The 19,484-nt window shown below is 38.1% G+C and overlaps 2 protein-coding genes and 1 long non-coding RNA gene across 3 annotated transcripts; all 3 read left to right on the top strand.

Moving 5' to 3' along the window:
- Positions 1-332: 332 nt before the first annotated feature.
- Positions 333-8,786, top strand: LOC138024858 (uncharacterized). Its single transcript, XM_068872048.1, has 9 exons — positions 333-352; positions 1,773-1,822; positions 3,843-3,960; positions 4,089-4,172; positions 4,325-4,505; positions 5,113-5,202; positions 6,295-6,493; positions 7,025-7,212; positions 7,999-8,786. Exons 5-9 carry the CDS (start codon positions 4,418-4,420, stop codon positions 8,679-8,681), a joined length of 1,248 nt encoding a protein of 415 aa, XP_068728149.1. The 5' UTR covers positions 333-352; positions 1,773-1,822; positions 3,843-3,960; positions 4,089-4,172; positions 4,325-4,417; the 3' UTR covers positions 8,682-8,786.
- Positions 1,829-2,988, top strand: LOC138024869 (uncharacterized). The gene is made up of 3 exons (XR_011127077.1): positions 1,829-2,054; positions 2,573-2,694; positions 2,858-2,988. It is a non-coding gene; the product is annotated as an uncharacterized lncRNA (long non-coding RNA).
- A 5,322-nt stretch (positions 8,787-14,108) lies between the features above and the next one.
- On the top strand, positions 14,109-18,234 carry LOC138037427 (uncharacterized). The gene is made up of 2 exons (XM_068883355.1): positions 14,109-14,117; positions 17,185-18,234. Exons 1-2 carry the CDS (start codon positions 14,109-14,111, stop codon positions 18,232-18,234), a joined length of 1,059 nt encoding a protein of 352 aa, XP_068739456.1.
- Positions 18,235-19,484: the final 1,250 nt, after the last annotated feature.

Raw genomic sequence — 19,484 nt, 5'->3', positions numbered from 1 at the left:
TTGCATCCATTCTATAATATGGGCAAATTACCCATGGCAAATAACCGATAACTTCATCAATCAATCCATGCATAAACCTGTTCGTGCATGTCAGTATAAATACCTCGTAATATCATTGTATTTTTTTTACAGGATTTCAGATGGAAGTTGCAGTACAATTCTGTGACTGCGAGCCCGATTTTTTGCATCTATTATGGTTCAATCTTTGGGTGCAACGCCAACAAAGCCAGAGTTAGCATTTACAATTGACTTGATGAAGTTGTTACACACCCTAAATCTTGAGTATCAAGTGGCTGTCAAGGACTTTTGTGCTGCTCTTCAGACCTAAGTCGGAGATATTATCATCTTTCCAGTATGCCAGATCATTTCATTTGAGCTATTATGCAACTTAGCTGCCTTATCCTTACTTTGAAAATTCCAAAACCATAAACATTATTAATTTTAAATAAAATGTCCTTGAGTTTCGAGTAAAAAGCCAAATGAATCAATCGCAAGAAAACGAAACCACAACCACTAACAACCACAACCTGTAATGATAGTAATTAGTTTGTGGTGTTATGTCACTTCACATTCACACATTAAGAACTTGTTCTAAATTGTTGTAGCTATTACATCATGTAACTGCCAATATTTATTGACAGATGTTACGTATAAGGCATAGATATAAGGGCCCTTACAATGCTGAAGGCATTGTTATTCCCTTAGAGATGTGACTTGAATATTGTATACTGGCTTCAAAGGAATGTGTGAGAAACTTGATCAATAATTTAGTGGCATTCTGTATCCAAATTGCAAATTAATCATTCATTATTTCCATTCAGTATACTACTAATAATTATTGACCTTTTGCTGAACTGTATCATGAATTGCAGAATTTTAAATGCATTGCTGTTGGCTGGTAACCCTAAATACTATTCACTTAATTACTGTCCCAATGGAAATAGTTAATTTAGTTTCCCTCAAATTGAATGTTTTCCCCGAGGCATAAGCTGAGGGAACCAGTGAGAATCAGGGGAAACAAACTGAACTGTTTCTCGCTTTACCGGTCATTAATTAGTTTGTTATGTGCCCCCCTCCCCCCCTCCCCCCCCAAAAAAAAAAACAAAATCAAAGGAGGTCGTTGGTGAACATTCGCAAGTTACAGTGCATTGTTACCCTCTGATTTCATAGATTTTGCATTGTTGCCTGATCAGAGACTTTAGCTGGCAAACATTTTTATTGTTTAGGTGTCATTTGACCTCAACTTAGTCAATGAGAGTGCTTGCTGTTGGACATAAAATTCCATCTACCAGTATATAACATTATTAAATATTTTTTAAACTTGTTTTCATGTCACATTAACTGTGACCACGTTACTACACAGAAACAACAGATGTGTAGTTAACTTATTTTCTTTGTCCAAGAGAACTGGTATATTTCACCTACTAATAATAATAAAGTAATCTGTGTTTGTAGAGATTGGTTAATTGAAACAACAGAACAGTGTGGTCCAGTGATTGGGGTTGCTTGCCTTGAGATTCCAAGTTCAAGGCCCGCTCTTTCCATTCGTTCAATTTGTTCCTGGCATTCTCTGGTTCAATTTACCGACTAGTTTGCCTCTGGCCAGTTGGGATTACAGTTGTTGTGGTTGCATTTTTCTGTCGTTTCGTTGGCTGTGTTTGTTTGGCCCTGAAAAGCCCCTATGGGGAGCTTTCTCTTATGCATGTATTCATAATATTATTGTAGGTGTAATTTTGTTCAATTTTAATATATTTTCCAAATTACTGCTGTAGAATCAGAGGAAATTATATCCAGTCATAATTGACAGTCTTGAAGAATTCAGGTGAGTATTAATAATTTGACTGTGTTTTTACAAAGTGCACAATTATATCTGTCTAAAACATATATGTTCATATGACTGTGCATATGTTCAAGTTGGTATGGATCCATACAAATACTGGTACTGGTACATGTATATTGCCCCGATTTTCAAAGATGACACAAGCACTGACTGAATCATAATAGGAACATTCGAACCCACAAGTGACCAGCGCCCAACGCCAATGGCTTAATAGGTCAGTTGGTTAGAACGTTGCACTGGTATCACTGAATTTTTATCATGGCTTTACTATGCAATTGCTAAAATTGTGTTAATAACTGAGGATCATAGCTTCACTTGAGTTGGTATATTATAAACTTGTTAAATTTCTGGCATTTCACATTTTAAGATTAATCTGAGAGGTTTCAATTTTAGGATATATCGTCATAGACTATCATGTTTGAAGTTTGAGGCAAGTGAAGTGGATTGCGTTGACACAATTGATTGCCCTGCTTGTCCCAAGGTAGGTTGTAGAACCTTCTATAAGAGATATTAACATAATGAATTTCAAGATAGGCCCAGTACATCACTGGCATGTGCATAAAGCTGAAACAGGAAAGTTTAGTTCATGCAAAATTGAGCCAGAGCAAACAAAATGGTATTAAAGTTATATTTCTGAACGTGACTTATTGTACTGTATTAACCAATGATAACAACATTATTTCCTTCAGAATCATGGAACTCTTCTGGAATCCATGGATGCATTGTTCATAGGTCGCAATAAAGCAGCTGGCAAAAGTGTGAGGGAACCCCTGTTTGGAACAGCAGTATTTGATAATGAGCTACAGGTTGATGATTTTGTGCAGCAACACCCAACAACCACTGGAGGAAAGGAGGTGTGTAATCGTTAAGCAATATTTGGGAAAATGTACATGTACACAGTACATATTATGGCATTGACTTCTAGATGGTGAAAGGGCATAATATTCTGAGGATACACTATTCAGGCATGTGCCAGGATTTTAATGTTTTCTTTTTTAAAATATTGTCATATCGTAGGAATGTAGTGACTTCATGGCAGGGAATGCAGTCCGTTCAAGATCCCGCTATTCTGCACTCTGTGAAACGGCAATATTTGGGAGAGCTTGCCGCCATGAATTTCCCACGAGGTTTATCAATATGAAGCACGGCGAAAGGTTAACTAAGATTATTTGCTATCATTTTATCGGCATGACTATTCCGGGGGTAGGAGGTTAGGGGTTAGGGTGTGGGGTAGGGAGTGCATGATTTCAAGGGTACCATACCTGAAACAACCCAAACCTTTACAAAATTGATAACCTACTTAGGCCTAAACACTATGCTTTGGATAAATACTAGGCCTAAGTTTAGGATTTTTTCACGACCTAACCTTTCATCCCCTACCCCCCATCCCCGGAATTGTCATGCAGTCTTTCTAAGACAGTATACAATGGTAGCTTAATGTCATATTTATGATGTGTTTATTCTCTGTGTATCAATGTGGTCCTGCATATTTTCTTGATGAGTATGTTTAATAATGAACCCATAGAATGCAGTTTTGCAACAAAATGTATCGTAATTTATTTTTGAGAGCATACTCAAGAAAATACAACCTTAAATAGGAGCTGCTGATAAATGATGGTCCATTAAAGCCAATATACAGTGTATTTAAACATTCCTCACATAACATTCCGCAAATAATCATGAGCCCCAATAACATCAAATCATTTACACAACACAGGAACACTTAAAATCCTGTGCTCAAGACGTTTTTATTGTGGGTGTCTTTTGTTGTTCACACGCCCACAGAGTTGTGTTTAAATTTATTCTAAAATACCAAAATATGGAAATAGCATGCCCTGAGGAATTCTGTATATAATTAGGCAAAAGAGGACGGAGAATAAACTTTAATGTGTACAAGATAATTATGTCGCTTTTGGCTGCTCATGAGTTATGTTTTGAATCATTCACTATGTAGGGTTTCATTAAGAATTTACATTCATGTGGAATAATTTGTTTGTCATAGACTTGCTTATCCAGTTTGGATTCTAAACAATCTTTTGGATGAAATACATGTAAGCAGTCAGTCACTTAATGTGTGCATCCTTTATGATGTTGCATGCCTTTTGGAAACTCACCTGCAGGTACAGTACCAATTTCCACTCACTCGTACTGTATTCATGCTGGTCTGTTTTATCCTTACATTAGTAAAAAGTTGCAAATTAATGGTATATTATTTTTTTGTACTGATAAGATAACATGCATTGCGTAGGCTCAAGGGCAGCACCACATTTTGCAGTCTGTTAAGTTGGCAATTCCTATTTTTCATAGTTATGGACACAAAGCGAACTGCCAGGTGTGTGGTTTTTTCATTGCTTGATATATTTTCTTCGTTGAATAATGACCACCATTTAGTGCAAAGGATAAATGAGAATAAATTGCCATGGTGTATTTCTAATGGGATTGCTTTCCTTTGTACTGTTTTATGCTTTGTTTATTTATCCCCAGATTAAGTACAGTCCCCGGAGAGTACCTGGTTTTGGTCTCACTGATGGTGAAGTCCTCGAGAGACTTTGGTCCTATCTTCGAAGATTTGGAAAAATGACGAAGGAGATGTGGCCAAACCATAGGGTTGATGTGCTCTCCGATGCACTGTTGTTTTATGCCAAGAAGAAATCTGCTAACCTAGGTGAATAATACATTTTCTGTGAGTGCAGAAATCCAAATCCAAACCTTAACATCACAATAACCCTTTGTAGGCTTAATGTTGGTTCTTACTCTAGGGTTAATGCCACGTTTGAGCTGAACATGGCTTATTTACGATGACCTGCTTCTTTGTAAACTGTGCCTGTGTCAGCAATCAATAACAATATCATTATACCATCAAATTAGGCAAAACTCGTATTTTTAACCCTATTGCTTCTTTTGGCTTAAAATTATTCTGACTCACATTGTGACCTTTCAAAACCCTAGCTAGTACCACAGAGAAAGAAGCACGTTTTCTTCAATCAGTACCATGATTTCAGGTCTCTGCTCTACCTGATTTATACACATACACACTCACACTTTATAATTGTGTGTAATCGAACGTTATTGAAGATGACCTCTTCACTTATAGATATATAGGTGAAAGTTTAAAAGTGCAACCGTCTGATCAACAGATATTTTCACACCCAACTAGTGATCAGGAGGACATTGGTTTAAATGCAAATATTTCTTTCAGAGGTTGTCTATCATTGAGTTCCCTTCAATAACTTAGATTCCCTCTCTTTACATATACTGTATTCATCTTTTAGGTAAGCTGTTATCTGATCACATGAAGAGAGCAGTGGTGGTAATTAAAGATTCTGAGGAAGAATTGATTAACCTATTGGCCAGCCTCACAGGTGTGAGATTAATACTCATCCAAACGGAGTCCCTACATCATGTTTCAGTTTCCAAAAGTCTTTATTGAATGATTACATTTGAAAATGAAAAGGCCTATAATAAAAGGTCGTGTTTTTATAAAAGTGGATGTCCACTTACATACTATTCTACCGTAGCTACCTTAGTTTGCATATCACATTCTTCTTTGGTCTTTTTTATGATTTGGTTAATTCTACAAAATCTACTCTTTATCCATCCTTTTCACAAGAAAGAGACTGCTGTTAACCTATATACCTCTTACTAGCCGCGTTATCAGTCCGTGCTGTAAGTAACGGACCAACGGGGAAAACGAGGATTCGTAAACTTACAGCACGGACCGAGAAAGTGATGTTAGTAAGGTATTTAGAATATCTCTGAGGTTAATCCGGCGCGCGTGCAAAGAAACTAGTCGAAGTCAAGCGGACAGTTCAACTGCTACAAAGATTGAACTAAATCGAAAACTAAATCTTCCTGGCTGTTTGAAATAGTTGCTTGCAAGATTCAAACAGTTTTACAAGTTTATGTAGCAGAAACGACATGAAAAACTTGCTAGATAATGTGTTATCGAAATTTTAAATTCAGCAGGCTGTAAAGTGGGCCGTACTGTAGAATACGGCCCGCTTATTTAGCCAATCACAGCCCACGTACTGTTTAAGAGATATCATAATGGACGTTATTAAATACTGGATCATTGGATAATGCAATTCGAGAGTTTTGATTGACTAAGCCATCATGGGTTATGAGCCATTATACCATGATCTTCAAACACGGCAAGCATATGCGTGAATTTTTGAGCCTTTTTATTTTTATTTTAGTCTAGTTTTCTATATTTTGGGGGGTTTTTAATAAAACAATTATTCCACTCGCGCTTGTTGGATATGAGATGATTATAGCCAACCCGGCGCTAGGCGCCTCGTTGGCTATCTATCATCTCATATCCAACAAGCGCGAGTGGAATAACTGTTAAATAATGCCTAAAAACCCCTAAATGCGGGCAACCTGTATTAAGCAATCAGTATACCTTTAACGTTGAACGGTCCTCTTGTATGTATTCCGTTACAATTACTTTTTAGCCCCAGTTCGAAGGGAAGAGGTTGCAGCATGGGCAGACCAGGAAGCAGAATGGACAGGAGGCTTAAACAAACCTGTTGAACATCCTTCGTGGACACATGGTTATGTAATATACTTGAAAAGGTACTATGAAATCCGAGCCAAGTGGGAGCAAGAATCCGAACCTGAAAAATTGCAGCAACTGTATGCTCAAATGAACAAGTATGTTTGATATTTCTTAACCCTATGAATCCCAAAAACACCACTTACGGATCGTGCCTTTAGTCAACTTTCCTACTAGTTGATGGGTGATCATGTTGGTTCTAACAGGTTGATAACCGCCTCACCACGAAAAACTTTGGCTTCCTGATCCACACTTCTCAATTTTGTACTGTATTAAACTTTCATTTCCATAAACGTTTTCACGTGAATTACGAACGCAAACCTAATTGACCATTTTCAACCTTGGTGGCCACGAGCCCATATGAGTAGAAGAGTAGTGAGTAGCACAAAGTAACAGATATGTTCAATTTGCTGTTTTCCCTCCTCTTTTCACCTGATCACGTAGACCTACCAGAAAACATTACGTGTAGGATATGCTGTATTTATGTATAATTAGGAAATGTGCCGTGAATTCCCTTCAGTAGGAAGTGTGTTCCGCATGCTTCCTTACATATAGAAGTGCAATTTAGCCTCTTTCTCACCTGATGAATTTCATTAAAGTAACAATTGTAATGTATGGCTTTTTATCAGGTTGGAACGTGTTCTGGTAGATTTAGAGTATAAGAATGGCGTCACTCGTCGGTGGACCACTTCTAGTGAGGAATACAAAATCGCGCGAGATGCTGCGTCCGACCGAAGTAAAAAGGCTGCTTTGATAAACCTACATGCCAAAGTTATTGAGCGGTGGTTCCTATTAAGTTTAAAGGCAAAATATGCAGGTAAGATAATCCATACCCTCTTTGAGCTCATGTACCTGCAACACAATAGCAAGAAAAACATACCTTTACCATATAAATTGTGTTATGAAGCCCTTCGTTGTTCGTAGGTTTCCTGTTTTCCTTATCGACGATTGATACCAAACAATTTACCTCTTAAAGGTTATTAATTTATTACTGCGTCACTGTTGCTAGACGAACTTTTGAATGGTGGTAGCAAAAAAAATGCGTATTGGTTGCTTTCCATATAGGTTTGTGAGGTAATGCAAATGCCATACCAATTATCGAAGAGCATTTTACGCAATCCGTTTTGAGTCAATCATATCTACTTAATAACTGAGAGTGAGGTAGTTACAGCAAGATCTCGAATTGAGGCCTTGCTGTCGCTCGATCAACACAGCTAGGCCGAGGTTTGAGATTTTGCTGTAACGACCGAACACTCCAGGTTATTAAGTTGTTTAATATAGCTAACAGAACGGTAGCCGTCCTCGTCGTCCTTGCTTAGGCTCACTAATTCCTAGTAAGAAACAAGTAGTTTACCGTTGTGTGATACCCCTTTCTAGACTCTAGTAGGCACTTAAAATTAAAAGTGCTTACAAAATCCCTTGCGAAGTTGTATATGCATGGATTCTGGACTCTAGCGCTTTGCAGTTGGTTACTGAATATAGTAATAACAGTTCGTTTTAAGGGTGCTTCCATGCAATTCATGAGATGCTGCATATATTTTGTCATCCTCTTCTTCTGACTATCTTTTCACCTGACCTCTTCAATACTTCTTTTTTTTTCCAGATGGTCATGCTCTTTCCAAACGGCTTTCAAAGCAGGTTACACAAGCCACAAAATCTGTGCGCACTGCTCTCGATAATTTCAACCGCCTGGATTGCAGCCCTGGTTGGTTATTGGCGCGATCCCTTGAGTTCGACCAAGTAAAGAACTTGGAAGCAGACGTGTGGCTAAGAAGTGAATTAATCAGTTCAGCCTCGTCAGAAGTCCCAATATCGGTCAAACGGAGGGCTATTGACTTGTTTCATTTGCTCGATCGAGGAAAAGAAGAATTGGACTTGCTTCAGGAAGAAATGAAGAACACAGTAGAGCACTTTACCAGCCAACATAGAACCCTTACCACCTTGATATTAGATTCTAATATTTCTTCTTTATCTAAAGAGGCGAAAGGCAAAAATGTGTTCTTTAAAATGAAACTGTTATCTGTTGAAGGACAACTTTTAGAGCTTCATAATTTGTTCAAAGGTTGCATTGAAATCTCAATTCCAAGCTTTGTTTTTGACCAGGAGAGTATTCCTGTGAACAGTGATCGTGAAGGGGATGAAGATATTGATGCCTCTGACGCGTTGCTGTGTCTTCCAGAAAGTGTAGATGATGCTCTGTTCAGTGAATCTGAATGCGAGAGTGATTTAGGCGATGAATTACATGACGATAGAGACAGTGCTTTTTTCAGTTTTTCTGGAACTTAGTATTACTTACGTTTCGTTTCCATTGACTTGACTTTGCTTTCAAGATATATGTTTTGTTAATTTAGATCAGAAAGATCTTTGTAATCAAAAATGGCAAATCAAACATTTATTTTTCTGCTTTCTTCCAATAATATTTTGAATGTAAAGCACAGATTTGCGATTACAAAAGATAAAAATTGCCGTGCAATGCATTCGTCGGGGGCACCCAACGAAAATATAGTTCAAAACCACTTAAACATAGCATTGTTAAACGTATGTTAGTATTTTAACGGTAGATATAGGCATATTTTTATCCCCTAAAAATTTTTCATCTGTTTGGATTTTCCCAGGAGAGCTGAAAGTCCAGTGATCCGAAAATTATAGGGATCAAAACTTACCATTTCGAAAATTTTAGCCTGAAAAAATGCTCCCGAAAGCACTTTTTAGGGTAAAAATCCGGTAAAAATGGGCGATTGTACCATTTTTCAGACGTTCGAAAATCCAAGGAGAGTCAGGCAAGCAAGAACTTTTGCAACAAATGTTCCGAAAATTTTAGATCTCAAATCGTCGTCCGTACAGATATTTTCCGAAAGTTGAAGTTGGGTGCCCCTGATTGTTTGTGAGTAGTATACGTTACTTTCAACTAGACCCATCTATCAAGAATTTCAAACTAGTAGTATTGGACCATTAAATAAAAATGAGCACTTCAACCTCGTTCCCAGAGTCCCTTTCTTCTAAATTCCCATAATTAACCCCGTTTTTCAACATATCTCATACCCTCCACGCGATGCCGATTCAGAATAGAACAACACACTTTGGAAAACGGGGTCAATTATAGGAATTTAGAAGGAAATCCAACATATCTAATACCCTCCACGCGATGTCAATTCTAAGTAAAAAACACAAAATGAAAAAGGGGTTAAGTAAGGGAATTTAGGAGAAAATTCAGCATATCTCATACCCAACAAGCGATGCTGATAGACAATAGAACAACACACTTTGAAAAACGGGGTAAATTTTGGAAATTTATCAGAAAATCCAGCATATCGCATACGCTCCACGTGATGCCAATGGCCAATTAAAAAACACAAAATGAAAAACTGGGTCAATTATGGGAATTTAGATGAAAATTCAACATATCTTATACCCTTCATGCGGTGTAATCTCCAATGATACACCATACACTAAAAAGTGGGGTCCATTATGGAAAATTACCCGAAAATGCAACATATCGCATACGCTCCACAAGATGTCAAGCCCATATTTTAAAAACAATTGAATTTTCTTTAAAATTCCCATAATAAACCCCGTTTTCAACATATCTCATACCCTTCACGCGATGCCGATTAACAATAGAAAAACAAACTTTGAAAAACGGGGTCAATTATGTGAACTAAGAAGAAAATGCAACCTATAGCATACACTCCACGCGATGGCGATCCTCAACTAAAAAACACAAAATGAAAAAAAGGGGTTAAGTATGGGAATTTAGAATAAAATTCAACATATCATACCCTCCACGCGATGTAATCTGCAATGATACAACATACACTGAAAAAGGGGGTGAATTATGGAAAATTAGAAGAAAAATTTCAACATATCGCATACACTCCATGCGATGTCAATCCTCAACTAAAAAACACAAAATGAAAAAAGGGGTTAATTATGGGAATTTAAAAGGAAATTCAACATATATTTCATACCCTTCACGCGAAGCCGATTCACAATAGAACAACACACTGAACTGGTAATTTTCCATAATGGACCCCTTTTTCAGTCAATATGTTGCATCATTGGAGATTACATCGCGTGGAGGGTATAACATATGTTTACTTTCCTTCGTAATTACCATAATTAACCCCGTTCTTCATTTCGTGTTTTTTACTTGAGGATTGACATCGCGTGGAGGGTAATAGATATATGCTTGAATTCCCATAATTAACCCCTTTTTTCATTTGTGTTTTTTAGTTGAGGATTGACATGCCGTGGAGAGTATGTGATATGTTGATTTTTTTCTTCTAATTGTCCATAATGCACCCCCTTTTTCAGTGTATGTAGCATCATTGCAGAGTACATCGCGTGGAGGGTATAAGATATGTTGAATTTTCTTCTGAATTCCTATAATTGACCCCGTTTTTCAACATATTTCATACCAAACACGCGATGCGGATCGACAATAGAACAACGCTCTTTAAAAAAAAGGTGGCAAATTATGGGAATTTATCAGAAAATCTAAAAGGAAATTCAACATATATTTCATACCCTTCACGCGAAGCCGATTCACAATAGAACAACACACTGAACAACATCAATTTTCCGGTAATTTTCCATAATGGACCCCTTTTTATGTTGCATCATTGGAGATTACATCGCGTGGAGGGTATAACATATGTTGACTTTCCTTCTTAATTACCATAATTAACCCCGTTCTTCATTTCGTGTTTTTTACTTGAGGATTGACATCGCGTGGAGGGTAATAGATATATGCTTGGATTTTCTGATAAATTCCCATAATTTGCCACCTTTTTTCAAAGAGCGTTGTTCTATTGTCGATCCGCATCGCGTGTTTGGTATGAAATATGTTGAAAAACGGGGTCAATTATAGGAATTCAGAAGAAAATTCAACATATCTTATACCCTCCACGCGATGTACTCTGCAATGATGCTACATACACTGAAAAAGGGGGTGCATTATGGACAATTAGAAGAAAAAAATCAACATATCACATATGTGACCACGGCATGTCAATCCTCAACTAAAAAACACAAAATGAAAAAAGGGGTTAATTATGGGAATTTAAAAGGAAATTCAACATATATTTCATACCCTTCACGCGAAGCCGATTCACAATAGAACAACACACTGAACAACATGAATTTTCTGCTAATTTTCCATAAAGGACTCCCTTTTTCAGTCAATATGTTGCATCATTGGAGATTACATCGCGTGGAGGGTATAACATATGTTGACTTTCCTTCTTAATTACCATAATTAACCCCGTTCTTCATTTCGTGTTTTTTACTTGAGGATTGACGTCGCGTGGAGGGTAATAGATATATGCTTGGATTTTCTGATAAATTCCCATAATTTGCCACCTTTTTTCAAAGAGCGTTGTTCTATTGTCGATCAGCATCGCGTGTTTGGTATAAAATATGTTGAAAAACGGGGTCAATTATAGGAATTCAGAAGAAAATTCAACATATCTTATACCCTCCACGCGATGTACTATGCAATGATGCTACATACACTGAAAAAGGGGGTGCATTATGGACAATTAGAAGAAAAAAATCAACATATCACATACTCTCCACGGCATGTCAATCCTCAACTAAAAAACACAAAAGGAAAAAAAAAAAGGGCTAATTATGGGAAGTTAAAAGGAAATTCAACATATGTCATACCCTCCACGCAAAGCCGATTCACAATAGAACAACACACTGCAACCCGGGGTCAAGTACGGGAATTTTGAAGGAAATCCATTTTGTGTTTTTCGCTTGAGGATTGACATCGCGTGCAGGGTATTACATGTGTTGGATGTCCTTCTAAATTCACATAATTGACCCCGTTTTTTAAAGTGTGTTGTTCTATTGTGAATCGGCATCGCGTGTATAGTTTGCGATATGTTGAATTTTCGTCTAAATTCCCATAATTATTACCGTTTTTCATTTTGTGTTTTTTACTTGAGGATTGACATCGCGTGGAGGGTATGAGATATGTTAAGTTTCCTTCAAAATTTCCATAATTGACCCTTGTTTTCAAAGTGTGTTGTTCCATTGTGAATCCGCATCGCGTGGAGGGTATGAGATATATTGGATTTTCTGATAAAGTCCCATAATTGACCTCGTTTTTCGAAGTAAGTTTTTCTATTGTCGATCAGTATCGTTTGTTTGTATGAGATATGTTAAATTTTCTTCTAATTTACAATAATGGATCCCTTTTTCAGTGTATGTTGTTTCATTGGAGATAATATCGCCTGGAGGGTAGAAGATATATTGAATAATCCTCTTAATTCCCATGATTAACCCCGGTTTTTTTTTAATTGGGGATTGCCATCGCGTGGAGGGTATGAGATATCTTGGATTTCCTTCTAAATTCCCATAATTAATCCCGTTTTTCATTTTGTGTTTTTTACTTTAGGATTGACATCGCGTGGAGGGTATGAGATATATTAAATTTCCTTCAAAATTCCCATAATTGACCCTTGTTTTCAAAGTGTGTTGTTCAATTGTGAATCGGCATCGCGTGGAGGGTATGAGATATGTTGGATTTTCTGATAAAGTCCTATAATTGACCTCTTTTTTCGAAGTATGTTTTTTTATTGTCGATCAGTATCGTTTGTTTGTATGAGATATGTTGAATTTTCTTCTAATTTACAATAATGGATCCCTTTTTCAGTGTATGTTGTTTCATTGGAGATTTTATCGCCTGGAGGGTATAACATATATTGAATAATCCTCTAAATTCCCATGATTAACCCGGTTTTTCTTTTTAATTGGGGATTGCCATCGCGTGGAGGGTATGAGATATCTTGGATTATCCTTCTAAATTCCCATAATTAACACCGTTTTTCATTTTGTGTTTTTTAATGAGGTATTGACATCGCGTGGAGGGTATGCGATAAGTTAAATTTTCTTCTAATTTTCCGTAATGGACCCCCTTTTTAGTGTATGTTGTTTAATTGGAGAATACATCGCGTGGAGGGTATAACGTATGTTTGATTTTCTCAGTTCTAAATTCCCATAATTAACGTCGTTTTTCATTTTTTTTTTGAAATGGGGGATTGACATCGCGTGGAGGGCATGAGATATGCTGGATATTCTTCTAAATGCCCATAATTGACCCCGGTTTTGAGTGCGTGTTGTTTCATTGGGGATCGACATCGTGTGGAGGATATAGGTCTTTTTTTTCTTCTCACTGAATTCCCAGTGACTTTTTCTAAGCTTGGTAGGTCAAAGTTGGGCTATTAATCTCTAATAGGCCATTTTCGAAATATCAATATTCAGCTTGATAGAGAGGCAGAGAGGACAAAAACAATAGAATCATGTTGCAAGGAATATGAAAGATATTAGCATATCATCCACTTTTCTTGGTCTTTGTCCCCTAAACCTCTCTTTCAAGTTGAATTTTAATACATTGAAAGTGGCCTGATGAAAGCCTTTCAAAAGCCGGGTCGTATTTATATTTGCCGGGCAACCGGTTATGAATAATTAATGCTGTCTCGGCATTCTGTGCGATGTTTTATTGAACATTATAAGTACAGTTTTGAGCATTCGTCCTCAGGGACGCTGGGTAGTTACTTATTTAAAAGGACAATGAAGGCAACAGATTATGGTTAAGTTGAAGTCCATTTGATTCTATTATATATTGACCTAAATATCTTGCTAATTACAAATGTTACAAAATTTTCATGTTTTTCCTATCAATTAATTTTTTAAGAAAATGCAAGTATGTCACTGGTAAGACTTGCATTTTACATTTAACGTTAATACATTTGTAACTTTTGAAGGCTAATACGCCAGTTATAAAGGCGGGTGAACTAAAAAAAGAATGTACCTTTCAAGAGAAAATGAGGGGATAGAGAAGGAGGCTCCCGGTCCAGCCCTTGGGATATGTCATGTCCACGAAAGTTATTTTTAGACGAGCGGAAGTCTTCCGAAACGTCCGCATGCAGGCCAACCTCGGTCCGATGTTTGAAAGAAAATATATATTCATCAGCCTTCCACGTGCGCCATCATTTTCTCTTTTCACTAAGAACGTGAGAGCGAGGCAAGGCTGCATGCGGACGTCTCAGAAGACAGACTTCCGCCAGAACAAAGACTTCCGCTCGTCTAAAAATAACTTTCGTGGACATAACATATCCCGGCCAACGCCTTGAGCCTCCCTCTCTGTCCCCTCATTTTCTCTTGACCTTTAAAATATATAGAAAGTGGTTTGTTAGCTTATACAAATCATAGAATGATAATCATTCATAAGATAATTAAATAAAATGAAAGGTCAAGTGGCACAACAGACCAAATGGATTCCGCAATCCTTCTCTCAGCATTGTTATTACGCATGCGTGTTACCTAAATACCGCTTTGAAAATTCCTGTGATATTACTCGGATCGACCCAAAGCTCTGGGAAGCTCTGTGTAGGAGAACATGCCCTGTAGGGTTCTTATAGCCAAAAATTGGCTATTTGAACCTTACTGCGCCTGCTAAATCCTTGTGATAACATGAATGCGCCAATTCGAGAAGCTTTTGATTGTTCTTCACAAAAACCAATAAGAGGACACTTTGTTTCAGGGTTCCCAAGAGCTCTTCTCTCCCTCGGTCAAGAAAAGAGCTCTGGGGTCGAGATTGATTACTTTCTGTGAACGAAATTCATACCATGCGTTTTCGGCAGGTTTGTTCGAAATCTGATTTATATGGGTAACTCACGAGGGAATTTGTCACTTTTCTTGGAACTCAAGCCACGAAGCCGCGGGAGATTCAAACTTGGACTAAGCGTCGAGCATAGCTTTCTTTTACTATGATCTAGCCCTCTAGAGAGAGTGTTGTCTAATTAGACTGAAGCATAATTAGTTACAATTACTTACACTGAACAAGGACACATCCCGAATAATTTACATAGTTTTATCGCAAATTACTGTAGATTTAATAGTGGATTTGCAAGATGGCGTCATTTTACTACGTATACTAGAATGTTTTGGGGCAATGCTTTGTTATTCAGATTGTTCTATTCATGTCTTAAGTTTTCCTATCAGTCGTCTTCGGAGTCGGTATCGTCGACTGCATTAGCTTTTCTCTGGTGACCTGTGAATAACCGCTCGGCCACTTGCCTCGAGCAGCCTTCTTTGACCATTACGGCGTACACCAATGCCTGAAACGAATAACAAGTATCGCGCATGTAGGTTCTATTGTTCAAGTGTCAATCAGGGCTTTTGACGAGAATAGTATAAAGGAAACCAACCTCTGGAAGTAGAACTGAAAGTAGGTAGCTTATCATCCTGGTGTTGCTATCTTTGAAATCTGGCCAAAATTCCGGCAAAACTGCTTTCAATTCGTTTGTAAGCCTCCTTGTCTAAGAATGCAATAAAAGCGATGAAATCAATAACGAAAACAAAAAACGATGACCATGACGATTGTGATAATGATGATGATTAGTATTATTGTTACTATCATTATTATTACTATCATTATTATTATTAGTAGTAATAATTTTATTATTATTATTATCATCATCATCATCATCATCATCATAATAATAATAATAATAATAATAATAATTATTATTATTATTATGAGATTCTCTCCAGCTTTCAATTCTTGCTGGGTGTTCTATGCCACGTCTCAGCTCCTTCCCGCAGCTCAGAGACGCATCACCTTTCTGAGGATGTGTGATGTTCCCAACAAGGCCGTCACTTGGGCGCTCCCAGTTATATCCAGTATACCTAGGTACTCCTGCCACTTCTTGCCAATTAACTTACCATTGATGAGGAAAAATACGTTGTACAGTCACAACTCAAGTTGAGGAGCTCTACCCTTTTGTTGTTATTAAAGAGACTATGTCTGGTGCTTGTGATATTGCCAAACAGGATGCCTTTCATATGATTCTATTCAAAATCAAAAAAAGTAACAATAATAATAACAATAATATTAATACACGTCAAGGAGATCTTGATGTAAAAAATAAAATATTGTAGGTAACAGTTGTTACCTTTAAACCTTTAAGTTCGGGGCACTGCATGAAAGACATTCCTGATGGGTAATTCCTGTTTAAAACGAAACCATATGGTCAGTATTAAAATAGGGAAATGTCACACCTCCATTTAATACGTGAATGTAAACTGCTGTTGATACACAAGTAAGGGAAAAAGCACACATTACGTATCAACCCTTAAAAATGACGAGTAGTCAACGTAGAAGGTATTAGACATCACTCAACCACCAAAAAGGATGAGGCAATTGTAGCAAGGAATGGAGTCATTGATCAAAGACAACCGTGGTGTTCCTTATAGGGATAATGCACTGAAGATGTCTCTTGCATGAAACGTGTGACCCATACTGCTTCGCTGATTCAGTGCTATTTTCTCTACATAGGTACAAGAATACTCACTTAGTATGCTTGTCTACCTATCCGAGTCAGATGTTGTGAATCGCTAACAAGGCAACGGTATGTTGAAACCTTGGACTTAGCCTAAATTTAATAGATGAATGACATTGACAGGCACTAGCAAGGGGCACAACATACTACATATCTAACCGGCAGTTCCCTGGAAGAAGACGGCAAAGTAATTCTCGAATACTTACGATCTGTTTATCTCCCGGACATTGCAGCCACAATTGTAGTCTCCAGAGGGAGCTATTCTGACTCCCACGCACTCAAAATGAAACCACTTCTCACATTTTTCACAAAATATCCAATTCTGGGTTTTGACTTTTTTTCTATCTGGAATTTTCTGACAGAGGAATGCTGCACATCGTCCGTCCGTGTCCTGTCTTTGTTCATCTCTCTTCCGTTTTCTATTTCCTCTTCTTAAGGGGCCAGTCGACGTAGAGACTGTTGGTCCAGCGGTTGTGGAGGCTGATGATGTTGTTGATATTGAGATAGATGATCTAGCGGATGTGGAGGCTGATGGTGCAGTGGATACTGAGACTGATGATGTAGTGAATGTGGAGGCTGATGGTGCAGTGGATACTGAGACTGATGATGTAGTGAATGTGGAGGCTGATGGTGCAGTGGATACTGAGACTGATGATGTAGTGAATGTGGAGGCTGATGGTGCAGTGGATATTGCGGTCGATGATCCAGTGGATGTAGAGGCTGATGATGGAGTGGAAATTGAGGCTAATGATCCAGTGCATGTGGTGGCTGATGATGGAGTGGAAATTGAGAGTGATGATCCAGTGGATGTGGAGACTGACGGTGCAGTGGGTATTGAGGTTGCTGATCCAGTGGATGTAGAGGCTGATGGTGCAGTGCATATTGCGGTCGATGATCCAGTGGATGTAGAGGCTGATGATGGAGTGGAAATTGAGGCTAATGATCCAGTGCATGTGGTGGCTGATGATGGAGTGGAAATTGAGAGTGATGATCCAGTGGATGTGGAGACTGACGGTGCAGTGGGTATTGAGGTTGCTGATCCAGTGGATGTAGAGGCTGATGGTGCAGTGCATATTGCGGTCGATGATCCAGTGGATGTAGAGGCTGATGATGGAGTGGAAATTGAGGCTAATGATCCAGCGCATGTGGTGGCTAACGATGGAGTGGAAATTGAGAATGATGATGCAGTGCATGTGGAGGCTGATGATGCAGTGGATGTAGAGGCTGATGGTGCAGTTGATATTGAGGCTAATGATCCAGCGCATGTGGTGGCTGATGTTGGGGTGGAAATGGATGTTACCGAAGATGATGTTGATGATGATGCTGTGAATGAAGGGACTGGTGATGCAGTTGACATTGAGGCTGATGATGACGTGGATGTACAAGATGATGAGGAAAAAGTCACCGGAGATGATGATGTGGATGATGACATGGTAGTAATCGGAGTCTGTGCCGGAGCTGGGCTATTCATTTTGAAAATAATCTGATTTTGTAAAGAAATAATTTTCTTCAGATTAGCTACCCCGTAGCTAGACGGGTGCTTGAACGGGATCGTTCCCATATTTAAAACATCCAAGGAAATGACTTTGTTAGCGACATCCTTGTATGGAACCTTGCTGTTAATCTTTCCGCAGGCTTCACCTAGAAAACACAAAAGAAATGATAATGGTAGTAGGGATCCTGTGTTTTAAAGGACGGGAGATGTTAAACTATAACTATGATTGAATCGTATCAGTTTATGTCATGAATGACGTATCTGGGCAGACATCTAGAAATAGCGGTTACTTACTATATTTAATGTTAAATAATTGAATGACTTTGCGCCGCAATTCCCCTTTCTCAGACTGGGGGGCCCTCACCCTCTCTTCCCTCGGTGTTCCTAAGAAAAAAACAAGCGGAGAAAAATTACCGCCAGACCTCACTGAGTATTGAAGTTGTATAAGGAATGCTGGAACGTACCGTCTCCATTCACATAAGCGTAGAATTGAGGGGCCAGACCTTGGGTGTCAACAAACTGAATTGCTCTTTGGTGACCAAACACATCCATTTTCCCACTACCTGTGTCGCAGATAAAGAGGCATTTAACCCCTAAATCCTTGAGATTCTCACACTTCAAAACAAGAAAAAAAGCGCAAAAATAAGAAAAGGATCCGTTCAATTGTGTTTTATTAACTGTCACAGAGGGAGTAAATTATTCAAATATCATTCTATAATTATTTTACCTCGGTTTTCACTTTCTTAAGTATTCTTTTGATTTGCTCTTTTTTTACAATGATATCTTCGGACAGTGCCCTCCTGTTAAATTCTCTCCTCTCCTCGTCCGTCAATTCTTTCCACATGGACGCCAGAAAAACATTCCTGTCAATTAGGGTCATTTCTCTTACAGTTTCTATAAATGAAATAAACAAGTCTTAATAATGACGCAAAGGAAACTTTTCTGGAGACTGGACTGAGAAGTTCTTTCAGAAAGAAATTTAAACTGCTAGTGCTGACGCTAACGACGTAATTCGTCCATTGTCAACCTTCATTGGATTTGCGTACAAAACGATTTGGTACGTAATGAACAGCATTTCAAACTACGTTATTTCACTTCTCTCTCTACCGGCATATAAAAAACCTGCGATCAGGCTCCATTTGTATGGAGCGCTGACATATAAGGACATGAGAGCCATGCTCAATTGGGCAATGAAACATATGGGTTATTGCTCACTTTTTTCGCTCATTAGATCGCTTCATT

This window comes from Montipora capricornis, chromosome 2 (genome assembly GCF_036669925.1).
Source record: "Montipora capricornis isolate CH-2021 chromosome 2, ASM3666992v2, whole genome shotgun sequence".
Classification (NCBI taxonomy): Eukaryota; Metazoa; Cnidaria; class Anthozoa; order Scleractinia; family Acroporidae; genus Montipora; species Montipora capricornis.
Note: the sequence above shows the minus strand (reverse complement) of the source record. Positions and strands in the feature narration are given on the sequence as shown.

Excerpts from the sequence above, each read along its gene's own strand:
- LOC138024858 (XM_068872048.1), top strand. The coding sequence starts at position 4,418 with ATGACGAAGGAGATGTGGCCAAACCATAGGGTTGATGTGCTCTCCGAT. Across the intron at positions 6,494-7,024 it reads CTGTATGCTCAAATGAACAA|GTTGGAACGTGTTCTGGTAG; the intron begins GTATGTTTGATA and ends GCTTTTTATCAG. Across the intron at positions 7,213-7,998 it reads TTTAAAGGCAAAATATGCAG|ATGGTCATGCTCTTTCCAAA; the intron begins GTAAGATAATCC and ends TTTTTTTTCCAG.